At 38.3% G+C, this 17,521-nt stretch overlaps 1 protein-coding gene across 1 annotated transcript in view; it reads left to right on the plus strand.

Annotated features, from left to right (window-relative positions):
- Window positions 1-17,521, plus strand: part of CDC42BPA (CDC42 binding protein kinase alpha) — a 285,304-nt gene that overhangs the window by 237,692 nt on the left and 30,091 nt on the right. Inside the window, exons 25-26 of the mRNA XM_077779914.1 lie at window positions 1,739-1,822; window positions 16,244-16,349. Of these exons, the coding sequence (XP_077636040.1) occupies window positions 1,739-1,822; window positions 16,244-16,349 (190 nt within the window). The remainder of the gene's footprint in view (window positions 1-1,738; window positions 1,823-16,243; window positions 16,350-17,521) is intronic.

Consider the following 17,521-nt stretch of genomic DNA (forward strand, 5'->3'; position numbering starts at 1 on the left):
AAACTTAATCTGTTTTTCTCATATGAACAACTGTCTTATATTTCCCCCATCAATTTGTAAACTCTCTCTGCTTTATATAAATTGATCTGTTTGGGGGTTCTTTTTTCTCTTCTGTTTTTTGTTTGTTTCTTTTGTTTTGGTCTGTTCCTGCACCAGCATCACATTGTCTTGATTACTGTAACCCTGAAGTCATTCGCCTGGTGTGATCAGCCACTCCCACCCACCTTATTCTTCCTTTTCTTTTTTGACCCTTTAGTTTTACATATGACTTTTATGATCAGCTTGTCACATTCCATGTGGGGCTTTTGATTGTCATTGCGTTGAATGTATAGATTTATCTGAGGAAAATTGACATCTTTGTGATTGGGTCTTTCCATCTGTGAACATGATAGGCATATCATTTAGATGTTCTTTTACATCCTTCAGTAGAGTTTTGTTATTTTCTTCATTCGTTGACTTATTATCGCTTGTTAGATTTGTTCCTAAGTGTAGGGACCTTAAAGATTTTGTTGGTAACTGTGAATGCGATCTTTTCCAAATATGCATTCTTACTTGGCATTGCTGGTCTTCGTGAACTCTGTTAATCTTGTCTCCAACACCCTTACTTCACTCCTTTTTATTCAAAACTTCTCTTGGACTTTCTGTGTAAATTCTAATGTCACTTTCATTTCCTATTGTTTTCTTACTATTATATGGGTATTCAGTGTTCGTTTATTTCTCATGTTTACCTTTTTAAACATGAATTTATAAATAGAGTTCAAAACTTTTTCAAGCTACTTAAAGGTAAATTAAATTTAAATTAAAGTTAACCTCACAGTTAAGCAGAAAATTCTGAGAAACTCAATTCCATTCTAAGGTTATAAGGCATATAAAATATTCTTTTTAGTTTGCAAAGACAAAGAGAGACCATCTGTTTTTCTCTTAACATTTTAGAATATTCTGTAACTTTATTCAAAGCTAGCTTTTTCCTCTTCTCTGCTTGCTTAGCATCCTCAAGTGAAGTAGTTCTTCATACCTTTTTTTTTTCTTCTTTCCTAATTAGGTGATGTCTCTTTTCCAGTAAAATCACTGGTTCCTTTCATTAAAAGAAATATCTTACACTAATACTCTATAGAATAAAAATAGGACTTTTAACTTTTAAATGTGTATGTTAAGTTCTGAACTCCAATAATATTAAATAGTCTGGTTTCCTTCTTTGGAAACTGATTTCTGCTCAGAATCCCATTAATCAGTCTCTTACTCTTTCTTTCTCCTTCTACATGCGTGCGCGTGCGCGCACACACACATCCACTGAATTGTGTTCCATTGTGTATGTAACATACATCCTGTCATAGAAGTTAGGAGTTAAAAGACTTCTAAATATTTTGATTATAAATCCTGCTTTAAAAAACACAAACTTTTAACAATTAATGGGCATTTTCAGATGAGTTTGAAAATTAATATCTTCATTTTTATGTAGACTACATGCTGTGCTGTTTTTGTTTTCTTCTCTGGGTTCTCTTTTCTTTTTAAATCTCCAGACAAATATTTTTTTGCTAATTGAGCACATTTCATTTGTAGACGTTGCAGGCTGAAATTTAAATTTATCAACAGTATGAGAATTTTAGCTCCGTTGAGAGATTTTTTTTGCCTTATCGATGTTTTGCTTGGCTTTCTGTACTTTGATTTCTTTTTAGAGATGTGTGAAATAGATGGAGTGTCTCATGATCTCTATTTCCTCTCTTGCCCCCGGATTCAGCCTGTAGATGGCACTCCACTTCCTGTTCACACACCCACCTTAAGGAAAAAGGGATGTCCTGGTTCAGCGGGCTTTCCAGCTAAGGTACTGAATTCATCGCGATGTACGCATGACGTGTTCTGGGGGAAAAGTGCTAATAATGGGTTTCTTCTGCATTTTATGTCTGTTATAATTTGTGCTACTGGTTTCCTCACAATCACAAACGTAAAAGCTTGGAAAAGAAATTGTATACGAATGGAAATAATCACCACCACCGGGAAGGTAGGAAGAGTGGTGCAGAACTTGTTTTTTTTTTTATTCCATCTTTTCTCACTCTTTTTATGATTTTAATCTAAATGGAAAATGATAGAAGCCGAGAGTGGGAGGGCCTCTCCTGGAGTGCTCGATTCAGTTGGTTTTATTTATTTAGTGAAAAAACCTGACAGTTGGGAGTTTTGTGTGCCTTTTCTTTTTTGGAGTTTCTGAGTTTTTGAAAGATTTCTGTTTCTAAAATATATTCTCCTTTTACTTTATGCTGTTAATGTTTTTGTTTGTTTGTTTTTTTCCAAATCAGCTCTGGGCACTAACAAATTGAAGGGGAAATAAAATAATTGATACACCAATTTTTTCAAAATCCCACACCATTTTTTATTATTAATTATTCTCATTGTAAAGTATAAAACCTGGAATAGCTTGAGTACACGACATGCACGGTATTAGCTTGCGCTCAAACACATTTTAGATCAAGGAGAATGACAGCAGGCTTGCAGCATTCAGAGGAACACTGGGTTTGTGTTTTGCTAACTCTTTGGGGTTATACTTACTTTTTTTTCCCCTTAAATAGTTTATTGTCAAGTTGGTTTCCATANAAACGGCAGCTTCATAATTATATCTACAATTCATTTGTTTTTGAGAGAGAGTGCTTATGAGTGGGGTAGGGGCAGAGGGAGAGGGATAAAGACTCTTAAGTGGGCTCCTCGCTGCATCAGGCTCAGTCTCACAACTATGAGATCATGACCTGAGCTGAAATCAAGAGCTGAACATTTAACTGACTGAGCCACCCAGGTGCCCTTACCTACAATATATTGAACAGGACTATGCCCTACTTATCTACTATATTGTTATTTCTATCACTGTTATTTCAATCATATGTCCAAAAGTTCCTAATTTAATTACAGCATGTGAAAATATCTATTATGTCTCCTTAGAGTAGAAAACTAAGGTTTAGAGAAATTAACTTTCCAAATATCACACAGGTAGTAAGCTATGAAGCCAATATTTGCATAGATCTGTACATTTCTAAGTTTTTTCTTTTTTTTCTTTTTTTTTTTTTTTTTGTAATGTGAATTTATTCTTGAGAAAGAGAGAGACAGAGTGCGAGTAGGGGAGGGGCAGAGAGAGAGGGAGGCAGAATCCGAAGCAGGCTCCAGGCTCTGGGCTGTCAGCACAGAGCCTAACACAGGACTTGAACTCATGAACCATGAGATCATGATCTGAGCCGCAGTTGGACATTTAACCAACCGAGCCACCCAGGCGCCCCTCAAAGTATTTTCTTTCAAATGGTATCTACGATTAGATGTACAGTTAACAAACAAAATAAATGTATTATTAAACCATAATTCGAAAAGGTTTGGGGTTCTAGAAAAACAAATTGGCATTTGTTACTTATCTGGCATGGTTAGTTCATGTAGGTAATACAACAAATGGAAGTTTCTGATGGATGGAGATTTTTGCTTCTATGCTTGCTCTCTTTTTTGTGATCTCCTTACTTCCATTTTCCTAAATTGAACGTCTTGAAATCTGCTACTGAAATCTTTTAAGGGGTAGAGCTTAGAGGACACACTGTAAAGAAGAAATGGTTGAGGAAGAATCTAAGGTTGAAGTTGACAAATCACTGAGAAAGGGAAATCTTTAGTGAACAATTCAGTTGAATTACTGTTTTTTCATTCTAGTCGACGAACTATGACTAAAGTATTGATCATGGTAGGAACATGAAGATTTAGTTGCTTATCTCAAGCTCCTAACAAGAAATTCTAGAAATTGGAAAAATTTAAATGACCTCCCTCCCCAAAATGTAAACCTTGGATAAACCAGAGAATGAGACACAGGTTGATGGATCTGAAAAGATAATGAGATACACAGAAGTATAACTGGTATTAAAAAAAAAAAAAAACCAATCTGCATAACTTAGGCTAGACAAAGCAAAATTTCAAGGCCACAATATGATAAAATAAATAGGCACAATTCATATCTCAAAAAGTTAATTTAAAAAAGGAAGTATAATTGGTAACATGGAGCAAGATAAGGCAGCTGTGAAGAAAGATGATTTGCAAGTGTTCATGTGAAAATATAACTGCTGATGTGTAAAATGCTCAGCAGACAGCCTTAGTGGAAGGAAGAGACTGGATATAGCAGAGGAACGAGTTAACGAGGCGGAATATGAGATGGGTTGTCTAAGACGATACAAGAGCTAGCTTCAATGTCTGTAGTAGGACTTTCAAGGAGAAAGAAGAAAATAGAGAGTCAGAAGTACTGGAAGAAATAAGTCACCTAAAATTTCCCAGTAATTATCTAGATACATCATTATGTGCTAAAGAGAATAGATTTTTAAAAACGCAGACTTAGACACATTATAGTAAAATTTAAGGATATCCTATGTCAAGAGAAAAGTCTAAAAACTTTCAAAGAGAACAAGTAAATTGTAAAGATAATTGAAATCGGTATCAGACTTCTCAACAGCAACATTGAATGCAAGAAAACTATTAAGATATCTGTTCAAAGTGTTGAAGGAAAAGAACTGTGAACCCTAAAGTATTAACCCAGCGATAATATCACTTCATTATGAGGGGAAGTTAAAAACATTTTTATGTGTACAAGAACTTAGTTTATTATGGGGGGAAAAAACGCTCTTTGAAAAAACTCTTTACACTAAAAACCAACTACCAAAAAGGAAATTAAGTAAACAATCCCATTTACAGTTGCATGGGAAAGAATAAAATACCGGGGAATAAAGTTAATCACGGAGGTAGATTTGTTCACTGAAAACTATCAGACATTAAGGAAAAAAATTAAAAAGAAGACACCAATAAATGGAAAAATATTCTGTGTTCATGGATTGGAGGAATTAATGTGTTTAAAGTATCTTTAGTACATGAAGAAATCTATTGATTCAATACAGCACTTATCAAAATTCCAATAGCATTTTTCACAGAAATAAAGAAAACAATGCTACAGTTTGTAAGGAACCATGAAAGACCCCTGAATAGCCAAACAAGCTTGAGAAAGAAAAGGCTGGAAATATCAACTGCCTGATTTCAAACTGTGTTACAAAACCATAGTAACCAAAATGGTACAGTACTGACATGCAAACAGAAACAGACCAGTGGAATAGAATAGAGAGCTCAGAAATAAATATGAATATGCCTTTTTACTGGACATACATATGATCAATTAATTTATGACAAAGGCACCAAAAATAGACAATGGGAAAAGGATCATCTCTTTAAGAAATTATACTGGGAAAACTGGACAGTTACACGCAAAAGAATGAAATTGGACCACCTTCTTATACCATACACAAAAATCAATTTAAAATGGATTAAAAACTTGAATGTTAAGACCTGAAACCATGAAACTCCTAGAAGAAAACAGTGGGATAATCTCCTTGAGTGTTGGGCTTAGCGATTTTTTGGATTCATTACCAAAAGAAAAGGAATGAAACAAAAGCAAAAGTCAGTAAGTGGAAGTACATCAAACTAAAATACTTCTACCCTGCAAAGAAAACCATTACCAACATGAAAAGGCAGCCTACAGAAGGAGAGAAAATATTTGTAAATCATGGTAAGGGATTGATATCCTAAATATAAGAGAATTCCTACAACCCAATAGCAAAAACCAAAAACATAATCCAGTTGAAAGATGGGCCAAGGACCTTAATCGACATTCTCCCAAAGAAGATACACAAATAAATGGCCAACACCTACGTAACATGGTGTTCATCATCACTAATCATCAGGGAAATGTAAATCAAAATGACCATGAGATATCACCTCATTCCTGTTAGGATGGCTATCATCCAAAAGGTGTCTGCAAGGATGTGGAGAAAAAGGAACCCTTGTGCACTGTTGATGGGAATGTAAATTGGTGGAAAACAGCATGGAGGTTCCTCATACAGTTAAACAGAGAAGTACCCTGTGGTCCAACAATTCCACTTCAGGGTATGTATCTGAAGGAAACAGAATCACTCTCTGAAAGAGATACTTGCACCCCTGTGTTCAGTGCAGCATTATTTACAGGGGTCAAAACATGAGAATAATCTAAGTGTCCGTTGACAGATAAATGGATTAAAAAATGTGTGCATGTGTGTGCACACACACATACACAGTGGAATGTTACACAGCCATGGGAAAAAGGAAAGTCTTACAATTTCAAGGGCATTATGTTAAGTGAAATAGGTCAGAGAAAGACAAATACTATATGGTCTCACTTATGTGCAGAATCTTAAAAATTCAGACTCAACAGAAATGGAGAACATACTGGTTGCCAGAGGTGGGGTTGGGAAATTAGGGAAATGGGTGAAGGAGGTCAAAAGGTACAGACTTCCAGTTATAAGATAAGTAAGCTCTGGGGATGGAATGAAAGCATGGTGACTGTAGTTAACAACACTGTATTGTATATTTGAAACTTGCTAAGAAAGTAGATCTTAAACATTCTCCTCACAAGAAAAAATAATTGCAACTATATGAGGTGATGTGATTAACTTATGGTTATCATTTTGCATTATATACATACACCAAGCCATCGTGGAAGACGCCTTAAACTGATGTGTTTTATGTCAGTCATGTCTCAGTAAAACTGGAAGATAGAAAAGCAACTATTCTTGAAGGAAGTACTCCATGAAAAAGAGGTATAGAGACACAAGGCCGCTGTGAGAGATTTGGGAAATAGGGTGCATAGGTATCTCAGAGAACTTTGCTGTGGTCTATGAGCACAAGGACCCTCACTCTACAAAAATCAAAGAGAAAGGAAATATAGATTCAGAGAAGTCCAGAATTATACTCTGGACAAACGCAGTGGAGGTGAGTATAAGGCTCAGATGAGGTGACCACAGTTAGGCATTTGTCTCTTTGGGGAAGCGATGCAGAGACAGCATAGCATGGTAGTTACCATGGCGGGTTTCCAGCAGGGCCTCCTGAATTGCAGGCTCCGCTCCGTCACACACTAGCTGGGCAGACTTGAGCAAGTTACATACCTTTCCCTGCTTCATTTCCTCATCAGAAAGTGAGGACAACCATAGTATCCATTTCACTGGATTCCTTGGAGTTTTAAAGAAGCTTAATATTTGTAAATATGTCAGCACAGCACCTGACATAATAGTATCATGTAAACATTTAAATAAATATTGGTAATTTGATGCAGAAAGTGAGCACAAGTATAGATCTCAGCACGTTGAAAGAAATAAACAGAAGACAAACATAGAATGTATAATTTTCATACCTGCAGAAGGAAATGAATTGAATGGAGGCAGGAAAGAAAAGGAAGAGAGGAAAACATGGTGACCTGTACTGAAAACCGCAGAAAATCGTCTCAAATCCCAATGGCTTAAAAAAAATTTTTTATGATGCTCACAGTTTTGCAGGTATGGATTTGAGAAGGGCTCCCCTGGAAAGTTCTCACGAAGGGTCTGTCACGGAGGGTGGCCAGCTGTCAGCCAAGGGTTGCAGGGGTGTGGACGTTCAGCTGTGCCGCGTGTCCAGGACAGCTTGCTCCGGTGATGGGCGGCTCATGCTCATGGTCTGTCCAGATGACAGCCTCATACTTCCTACATGGTGGCTGTCTCCCCAGGGTGAGCGCACCGCAAGAACTAACGAGAAGCCACGTGGCTGAAAGCAAAGGTGTATGAAAGGGGAGAGAGTACAGGAAAGTAGAAGTCACAGATACTTACTGTAATACAGAATTTAAGGTGTAGAATGTCAAGGGATGTGAAAGAGGACATTGTACACTAACAGAGGGCATAATAGACAAAGAAGGTAATGATCATGAATGTGTATGGGCCTAACAGTTAAACCTTCAGCTATAGGAAGCAAGAACTAATAACTCGGGATAAGCAGGTTAGAGACAGATTGGAGATTTTAACTCACACTCATCAGACCAATAATATAGTCGGGAAAATGCAGGGCAGAGGATGGAGGGTTAATACCTGCACGTACCAAGAGCTTTCATAATCCAGGGAATGAAGTATGCATTAGGTAACTGGCCAAAAGCCAGGTATAAGCAGATGGAAAATCAAAATGACTGACACTGAAAAGATGGCCAGGGGCACTTGGGTGGCTCAGTAAATTAAGCCTCTGACTCTCGGTTTCGGCTCAGGTCGTGCTCTCACGGTTTCATGAGTTTGAGCCCCATGCTGGGCTCTGTGCTGACAGTTCAGAGCCTGCTTGGGATTCTCTCTTTCCCCCTCTCTGCCCCTATACCTGCCCCACTCATGCTGTCTCTGTCTCTCTCAAAAATAAGTAAATAAAAATTTTTTTAATTTAAAAAATAATTTTTAAAAAAGATGGGCAGACTTACTAGAAGTTGGGGAAAAGCAGTTTCAAGTGATAATGAGCTGTCTCTTAGCATTGGTGGCGTACATACCCTTGTTATCTGTAGGGCACTATGACACATCACACGTGCCAATGTGATTCCATATCACCTTTTTAAATGCAATCAAAACATTTTGATGAAAAATCCGTTTCAGTGAGTCTTCAGAATCCAGGGAATGGAGGATTCTGGGAACTTGGTCACCGTGGCAACGTGGTTTTTAAATCTCTTCATAAAAACAGTCCTACTGAATAGATAGGAAAACTTAAAAAAAAAAAAAAAAAAAGGACCTGAACAATAGATGAGAAGATTTTCCATGAACTTCAAAACTCAAACTGACAGGGGAAAAAAGTCATCTATAAGACTCCCCATGGTATTAAATAATGTGCAAGAAAAAAACAGAGGGGAAGCAGAGGGATTCATGACAATCCCCAAGCCAGAAATCCACCAAGCACAAGCCTGCACTGTTGGGCATCACGAGAACAGAAGACATTGAGGTGAGTTTGCACCTCGATCCCGCAGCTGAGGGCAAGGGAGGCCAGATGGTAGGAAGATGGTCCAGTGCTGTGGCTGTAAGTTCTCGAAACCAGCTGGTCAGAATATCCTTCCAGATCATAGCCCCCAACTAAAGAGGGCCGGCAGGGAGTAGGTTCAGAATTGAGCCAGGAAAGGAAAGAGAAGTTCCAGACAATGAAGAGGGGAGGAAGAGCTCAGAAAGCACGAGGTCATTTTTTTTAAAACCATGTTACGAAAATAATAGAAAAGAGAGTCAAAGGCTTGGATCCAGAAGGATTACCTTGGCCCACCCCTCCCTCATAGAAGTACAGGAAAAGTCATTTCGCTTAAAACCGAGAAACTGAAAATGATCACAGTCAAGTCTCAAACACACAAAATGAGACTAACAAGCAACATATCTTAACAAAAAATGGAAGTGCACCAGAAAGACCGTTTGTGAAACCATTCAAAACTACAGTCAGTATTTCAGAAGAAATTGAGGGAATAGTAGGATCTGTGAAATAAAAATTGGAAATCGCAAACCTTAGAAATGAGTGCTGGAAAATGCAAGATTTGAAGAGAGGTGACAGAAATCCAGGGAAAGAATTAGAAATTAAGATATATGATTAGAAATACAGGCTGACTTATAAGGAATTTGGGAGTAAATAAATTCAGTAGATCACTTAAGAGAAATAGATGATGGAAAAGGAGACTTTTTAATCAAAAAATGAGGAAAAGAGGTGAAAAGGATTTGAGAAAAGTGATGGATGGACAGAAAAAAGAGGCAAAGAAGGGCCAATGTTTACTTAATAGGAGTCTCTGAAAGATAACACCAAAGCAATGGAAAATACAAAGATCTATATTCAAGAAAAATTTCCAAAATAAAGCAGACATGATTACCCTATATGTTATCTAACTTGAATTGAAATAAAGACTTGAAACAAAAACTAAAGCAGACTTGAAACTCATATTAAAGAGGCACACACCTTAACTGAGAAAATAACCCAGACAAAACAAAACACATTCTAGTAAGCTATTGGTCTTTGAAGAAAAAGAAAAATACTGGGCACGCAGGCAGAAAGTAGTAAGTCACTCAAGGAGGAAGGAAAATGAAATTGTCGTCAGACTTTTCAGTAGCAACCGTACACCAGAAAACAATTGGGTAACATTTAAGATACCCAAGGAAAGTGTGAGTCAAAGGTTTTTCCCCCTTTGTGACTTTGTGTTTGACAGCTTTATTGAGATATAATTGATTAAAAAAACCCGCACGTACTTAATGTAACAATTTGATAAGTTTAGAATGTCAAAGATTTTTCAGAATTTTAGGTTTTTTAAGGATAATAAAGCACTCGTCAAAAATAAAAGCCACGGAATGTGCAAGAACTCAAGAAACGTTGTTTCCACAAGCCCTTCCTGAGGGATGCATAGAGGACAAGCTTCAGATCAACCAAAATGATAAGGCACCAGGTCCCTTGAGGGACAGGAGTGAAAAGAGGAGCCTAGAATGAATTGGGGAATTGGTTCAAAGTCCACACAAAGCACTGTTAGATCATCTTTCAAACCTCGACAGCTTACCCCCAGTTCAGCACTGTGTTCATCTTGTGAAATAAGCGAGCCAGAGACCACAGACTGAAGGACACCAGGCTCCGTGGTTGGTGAGAGAGGGGAGGTGTTGAACAAGAAGTAGTGAGATTTTGCAAAAGTCTGCAAACTGAAGGTAACTCCAAAACCCATTTCCCCTGCTTCGCTTCCGGAATGTTGACAGTGGGTTTATCGCCTCCTCCTTCCCTCCCCTCCTTGGGGGATTTCAGTGGATTCTCTGAAGAGATTGAATGACCCAGAAAAGGCTTCTGGATAATGGCATTTGAGAATCCCAAAGAGATGGCTGGGTTCTTATCAATGGCACACACATGCTCCCAAAATATAAACCAAAAAAAAATCCTTCTACTCCACTGTTTTACTCACATTTAAATATGAACAAATTCCCATAGATCAGCAGATATTTTATGAAATCGACTAGCAAAAGAAAAAGATCCAAAGAAACAACAAAAAATTTTTCCTATTTTCACTGAAGGATAAAGAGGCAGTGCCAAGCAGAAGGAAACAAAAAGGAATAACCAGAAAAATAGGAAAAGTCCTTTGAAAATTAAAGATAGGACAAGCATTTAAAAATTCTTTTAGATGCATTGGGACATAAATTTAAGAAAATCTCTCTTAAAACTTACAGCAAAAGGATAGAAAATAGAAAATAAAATTTGAGAACTCAATATCCAAAAAAAAAGTTCCAGTAAAATAACACAGAAAAAAAAAAGGAAATTGTACAATAAATAATATAGACACTTTCTGTCACTAAAGGACAAGGGTCCAGGGTGCGTGGAGTCCCGCCAGTTCCCAGCACAGTTGACAACAAATACCTCCTCCTGGGCACATCACTGGGTGATGTTTCAAGATCCCAAGAATATGGAGAACTTTTGTAAACCACCCAGAGATGGTTTACAAAATTTCAGGAACTAAAATGGTGTCATAACTTGTTAACGGAAAAATGCAAAGGACAGTAGTAAGGTAACATGATTTCAAGCTCGAAACTTTGATTCCTTATCAAGCGTTTCATCAATTTTGAGGGGGGAAATAAGAGCTTTTTCAGAAAATCAGGATCTTCTAAAAGTGTATCACCCATGCTTTGCTTTCTAAGTAAACCATTAAGAAATGAATCCCAGCATAACAAGGGGGGAGATGAAGAAAGAGAAAGCCTAAGGTCCACAAGAGAGAGAATCCCACACAGACTGGTTGAGAGACTGAAGTCTGCAGCCGAAAGCAGAGCAGGAAAGCAAGAGGCTCCAGGAGTGACATTTGAAGTCCATGAACATGGGTTAGAGAAGTCTGGAAGGTTCCTTCCTTACATGGTAAATCGATTCTAGGGCATTTTGTAGTTCCTTTGGAGAATCTGGGGATAATTCATGAGAAAGACCTAGAAAATTAACTTTAAATGATGGAGGACATCATTCATTTCAGAAAAATAAAAAGATTGCACAGGAAAGATGTAACTATAGTAAACTTCTTGACTCATTGCATAATATTTCCAAGATCATAATAACTGACACAGTAAATGTAAAATTTGACCCCAAACTGCGCTATAATAGTATTGGGAACACAAAGGGAGCCACTGTTATAAGTGCCAAATCCTTCTCTTCCGTAATAGGAAGTCCGTACAATGTCTCAAATCAAGAAACCACAGTACAGTCTTGCTTTTGTTTGTTTTTTCTTTTTTTTGCCAGAAATATGGAAGTACATTACAGAAGGAAGCAAACAGCTAAAAGAGTTCAAAGAAATCACTTTGAGGAAGGAGGACTCAGGGCAGAGAGATGCCTCTGCTTGTATTAAGCATCGTGATACTGTTTTACTTTCTAAACTGTGTACATGTATTCAGTTTGATTTAAAAAATTAACATGCATAGGAGAACACGTGGAGAAGTTTGTTGAGTAAGCAATGAAAATAAGATCTCATATCATAAACATAAGATGAAAATATTGCTGGACTCTTATGTCAAAATTAAAGATGTTTGTACAGTGAAAGCTTGGTTAATAGGGGCTCGGGGGTGGCGACTGTCTAGTAAAGGATATTTGCACTGTGTGACACCAGTATGGGATTAACCTCTAAAATGTGGAACTCCTGCAACTCTGTATGAAAAAGATTGGAAATCCAGTTGAAAAACTGGTAAACTGTATGAATAAGTAATTCCCAGAAAAGGAAATCGTAATGGTCAACAAGCATGTGAAGAAATGCCCAGCTTTGTCGATAACTGGAGAAATTAAAAATTAATCCTTTAAAAATTACTGTCACTTTATACTCCCCAGATTGCCAGAAATTAAGTAAGACAACGTCAAGGGCATGAAGGAACAGACAGCTTCTTACACAGCTAATAGAAGTATAAACGATATGGGGGCGCCCGGGTGGCTTAGTCGGTTGAGTGTCCAACTTTTGCTCAGGTCATGATCTCACGGTTCGTGGGTTCGAGCCCCGCGTCGGGCTNTCCCCCACTCACGCTCTGTCTCTCTCTCAAAAATAAATATTTTTTTAAAAGAATTTTAAACAGTATAAATGATCCACTCCCTCGGAGAGCAGCATGACACCGTGGCGTGGATGTGCACCACAGGACCCAGCAGCCTCCCTGATTCAGGAAAGCCTTTTACACAGATCCAGGCGGCAGCGTGGTAGAGATGCCACAGACGGTAGCAGAAAGATGGGGGAAATGTGGCCGGCGTGCTCCCCAGAGCCCCTGTGAAATCTACACTAGAAGCCCAAGTATCTAAATTATCAGGATCTATACATAGCCAAGGGCCCATGTGAAGCCCGTTACGCTGGGCGCCACGTCTCATGGGGAAGGAGGGGTGGAGCAGCAGGGATAAACGGAAAAAATAATTGAGGCAAAGACAACCAGAGTGAGGCCCGCGCCAAGCTCTGTGATCGTGTTTCGGGGACGAACTATTAACCAGGTTCTGTGCCCTTAATGCTCCTCCCCCCAAAATAAAATTTACTCTAGATTTCTTAGAAGAAGAAGGAATTAATCTATAATGGTATCAAAATAAAAGTGTGTAAACGGAAAGAAAAAGCCTTTTTGAAGGTTGATCTTAAAAGGAAGGTTCGTGTGAGGTGAAGACATCTTGTCACTTTCCCGCGGTAAAATTCCCAAATCAGCAGTGTATCCGATGGCTCTGCTGGGTCCTCACGGCCTCTGTTAAAGACATTGTACCTTCTCCAGTGAGTAGCTTGAGGTCTGCAGCACGGGCGAAACTGGAATGGAAAAGAGCCCTTCTTTCTGTCCACTTCTTTACATGTCGAGTTTATAGTTCATTCTTAGTTTACTCCAAATGGTCACATAATCAAAAACTCTAGTTTGGGCCCATACTGTCGGTTTAATGCCCCTTTTCCCAGACTATGTTTCGTCTTTCTCTCCTCCTCGAACTACCCTTTGGGGAAGTATTAGGAATCAGATACTGGCCAGGAGGCAGGAAAGAGGGTCTTAGAAAGGTCAGCAGCTAAGTAATCTGGATCCTAGAAGTGGATTCGTGTATCTTTCTGCCGGGGACCCTCTCACCCCCACAAAAAACAAAGCCAAAATCCTGCGGCCTGTTGCCTAGAGGTCAGTGCCATCAAGACTCCTGATCTTTGATTGTGTACTGTCCTTAGTTGAGATCAGGGAAACATGGGCCCCTTACTTTGTGTAGTAACTCCCACCCCCTCCCAATTTAATCAGCACCTACCAGTTGGATCTCTGGTCACTTAAATAATACTCTGCTAAAGATTGTTTTTCTTTTCCCACATTCTCAGTTAAAATTAGGGCATCCTAAGTGGATCACTGGAAAAAAAAAATGTGTAATATGTTTTGTTAGCAATTTATTGGGTATTGTGAAGAATAACTATTATATGTGTCATGGCCACAATTGTTATTGCTGATATTTCAGACCTGTCTATTATCCCTTAGAAGAAGAAAGAACGAAGTTCCTACCTTAAGCTGTTTATCAGTTGTCTTGTTGTGATTAAAGCCTCCAGAGCAAATCAGGAAACTAACTTTGTGTCTTTTGCATTTTAATGTATTTTAAACAACTGAAAATGCTAAAAAAAAAAAAAAAAATTGGATGGTTCCTCAAAAAATAAAAAATTAAAGGGGCACCCGGGTGGCTCAGCTGGTTGAGTATCTGACTCTTGATTTCAGCTCAAATCATGATTCCAGGATTGTGGGATCGAGCCCGTGTCAGGCTCTGTGCTGAGTGTGGAGCCTGCTTAGGATTCTCTCTCCTTCCCTCCCTCCCNACAAAACAAAGAATTAAGAGGAAAAATTGGTATACAGGAGAAATTTTGAGCAAGTTTTTATATGATGTTAACAAATGAGGTGCTTGTATTTTTATCACAGGCATGGATAAGCCCTAGCACAAGCCCCTAGTCTTGACCTAACTATGTCTTACGTGGTTGGGGTTTGATTTTCTTTAAGGAGCATATTCTACACATTTTAGAATGATCAGACTTTTGTGAGATGGCAGAATCAGACGGACGTGAGCTTGAGTTTTAACTCTACCATTAACTGTATGTCCATCGGTAACTGATTATTTTCTCTGAGTCTCAAGGAAACATTATCCATCTTTACGGGGAGTATTATCTCCATTAAATGAGATGACGTGTATGAATTACTGGCACCATGTCTGTTGGTTGGTGCTCAGTCCACACAGGATCCGTTTTAGAGTTAATACAGAGGTGGTCTGGATTCTCCTTGGAATCAGCCCCCAGTGCTGCGTGTAAGCTTCTGTGGTGTGTAAATCGCATATTGAGAAGAGCAGAACTTATTTGTAACTTAAGTTTTAAAGCTTTGAATAGTCCCTTTAGTTTTTTAATATGATACGTTAGTTTTAACTAAAATGAAGACTCCTGTATTGCGTTGGTATTTGCATGGTATTGGGATATAGAATAAAGTTCTTACTAGTTTAAATCCATCACAAATGTAAAAAAAAGAAATAGCCAAATTTGTTTTCAAAAATAAATATGTTCTGAATGCTTACTCTGCTCCAGCACTGTGTATGTTCACATGTTCACGCCATGAAGTAGATACTGTTATTGATCCTATTTTATAGAATGAGGAGAGCAAAACAGAGGAGCTAAGTAATTTATTAATTACTCCAGAGAGTGCATCTGGAAAGGAGAGGCATGTTCCAGATCACTAAAGTCTATGTTGACTTACCACCAGATAGAACAGAGAACACTTTGAGAATTTTCCCGGGTTTGCAGTAAGAAGTTTCAGGCTGCCGCCCCTCTCTCTAGAATAGTGTGTGTGCATATCTGTCTACGGAAGGGTGGGTAATACCGCCTGCTTCCATAGGACACAGATGTGTTAAGCATATTATTTGTTCTTGGTCCCAGAAAATAAAATATTCAACGTATAGTGGGGGCAAGAATTTTCAGTTACTTTCTGTTCTTCCAAAGAAGGTACTAAAAGCATATTAAAGTTCTGTATTTGTAAAGCTATAAATATGTGACCTTTCACCTAACTTTTCGCTGAAGGATAATTTGAAGAATTTGTAAAAATCCTGAATCAACATTTGTGAGCAAAAAGAAAAAAAGCCACGGTTTATAACTTTGAAACGTCATTCAAGAATGATTAGCGTTTAACATCTTAGGTTAGTTTTAGCATCACCCAGCTCAGGACAGCATGGATAGACCTTGCGGGTGTTATGCGACAATAAACTATTTGTAAAAAAATAAATAAATAAAAAATAAAAATATTTGAAAGGCATGAATTACAGAAAGATATGGGAAATGAAAATAATTCATCCCACTTATATTTAGAAAACATTCTAGTAGCTCATGTGGAGCCCAGAGAGTCACGTTATGGAAATCTCTTAAATAATGGGTGTTTTTAATCATTGGAATATATATATTTTTTATGAATTTGTTTTGCAGCGGAAGACCCATCAGTTTTTTGTCAAATCTTTTACCACACCTACCAGATGTCATCAGTGCACCTCCCTGATGGTGGGTCTCATAAGGCAGGGCTGCTCCTGTGAAGGTAAGGACAGACCGACAGACTTCAGAGTCCTAACATTGACACCCTAAACTGTAATCAAAACACTTTGTTCTCCTTAAAAGGTATATAAATGTCTGCTTGTTTTATCTAATCATTTGCTTGTTTATTGTTTTGGGGTTTTTTCTGATAACAGAAATACAGATGATAAACTGAGCACCTTGGCGAAACTAGATAGCCAGCCCCTAGGAAAGTCTTCCAGAGGAGATATATTTAAATGTCTCATTCATCTTTGTTTCATTATTTGGGTGAGCTTGAGGTCCTGGAGCGTGAAAATTGCCTTAAGTTTTTTCATTTGATTGTAACCTTGTTTTATTTCTCTGACAAGAGAAATCATTCTTTTTTTTTTTTTTTTTGTTNGGACACTTAACCGACTGAGCCACTCAGGCACCCTGAAATCATTCTTAAAAAGTCGACCATTTGGTATCTTTTCAGAAGTGCTAGATGTGTGCCACTTTGGCTCAAAAGACATTTATCCCCAGGATGTATAGCAGTGGTCTTCCTCACACTCATTGATTCATGATCCATCCCTCACATGTTCATGGAATACCTGTTCGACACTTCTGGGCGCTGGGGATGTAGTTGTGGGCAGGAGACAAGACGCAGCCTGCCCTCAGGGAGCTCACGTTCTGAGAGATGAGCGATCAGGGGTCATTGGAACCGAAAACAAAGTATATTTGTCTGGGCACCACTTTATTTTTCCCAGGACTTCCGAAATGAAAATGATTTAAATGCACTGGGACACATTTATTTGTTTGGGAATCGTGTCAGAATGTACCTTTTGTGATCAAATGAAGTGAATCACTTTAACAGTGCCTTATATCTCATTTACTAGTGTATCTTATGAAAGAGGTAAGAAAACAGTTGCTAATTCTAACTCTAGGATTAGTTTCCATTTCTTAGCTCTTAGGGCTGGAAGAGACCTTGACATGAGGTGCAAGTGTCCCCCTTGTAGAATGTGCTTGTACCTGGTCTGCATTTGATCACTCTGGGTAAGGGGGGAATTCAGAGCATCTTAAGGCAGTGCGTTCTGTGTCTGGGTAGCTCAGAAGATCCAGAAGGAATCCTCTCAGCTCATCTTTTGGATGCAGGGATTTAGAGCCAAAGAAGATGGTCTGCATTAAAAAGTAGATTTGAGAGTTATGAGCACAAAGTGG

The sequence above is a fragment of the Crocuta crocuta genome, unplaced genomic scaffold (assembly GCF_008692635.1).
Source record: "Crocuta crocuta isolate KB4526 unplaced genomic scaffold, BGI_CrCroc_1.0 scaffold322, whole genome shotgun sequence".
NCBI lineage: Eukaryota > Metazoa > Chordata > Mammalia > Carnivora > Hyaenidae > Crocuta > Crocuta crocuta.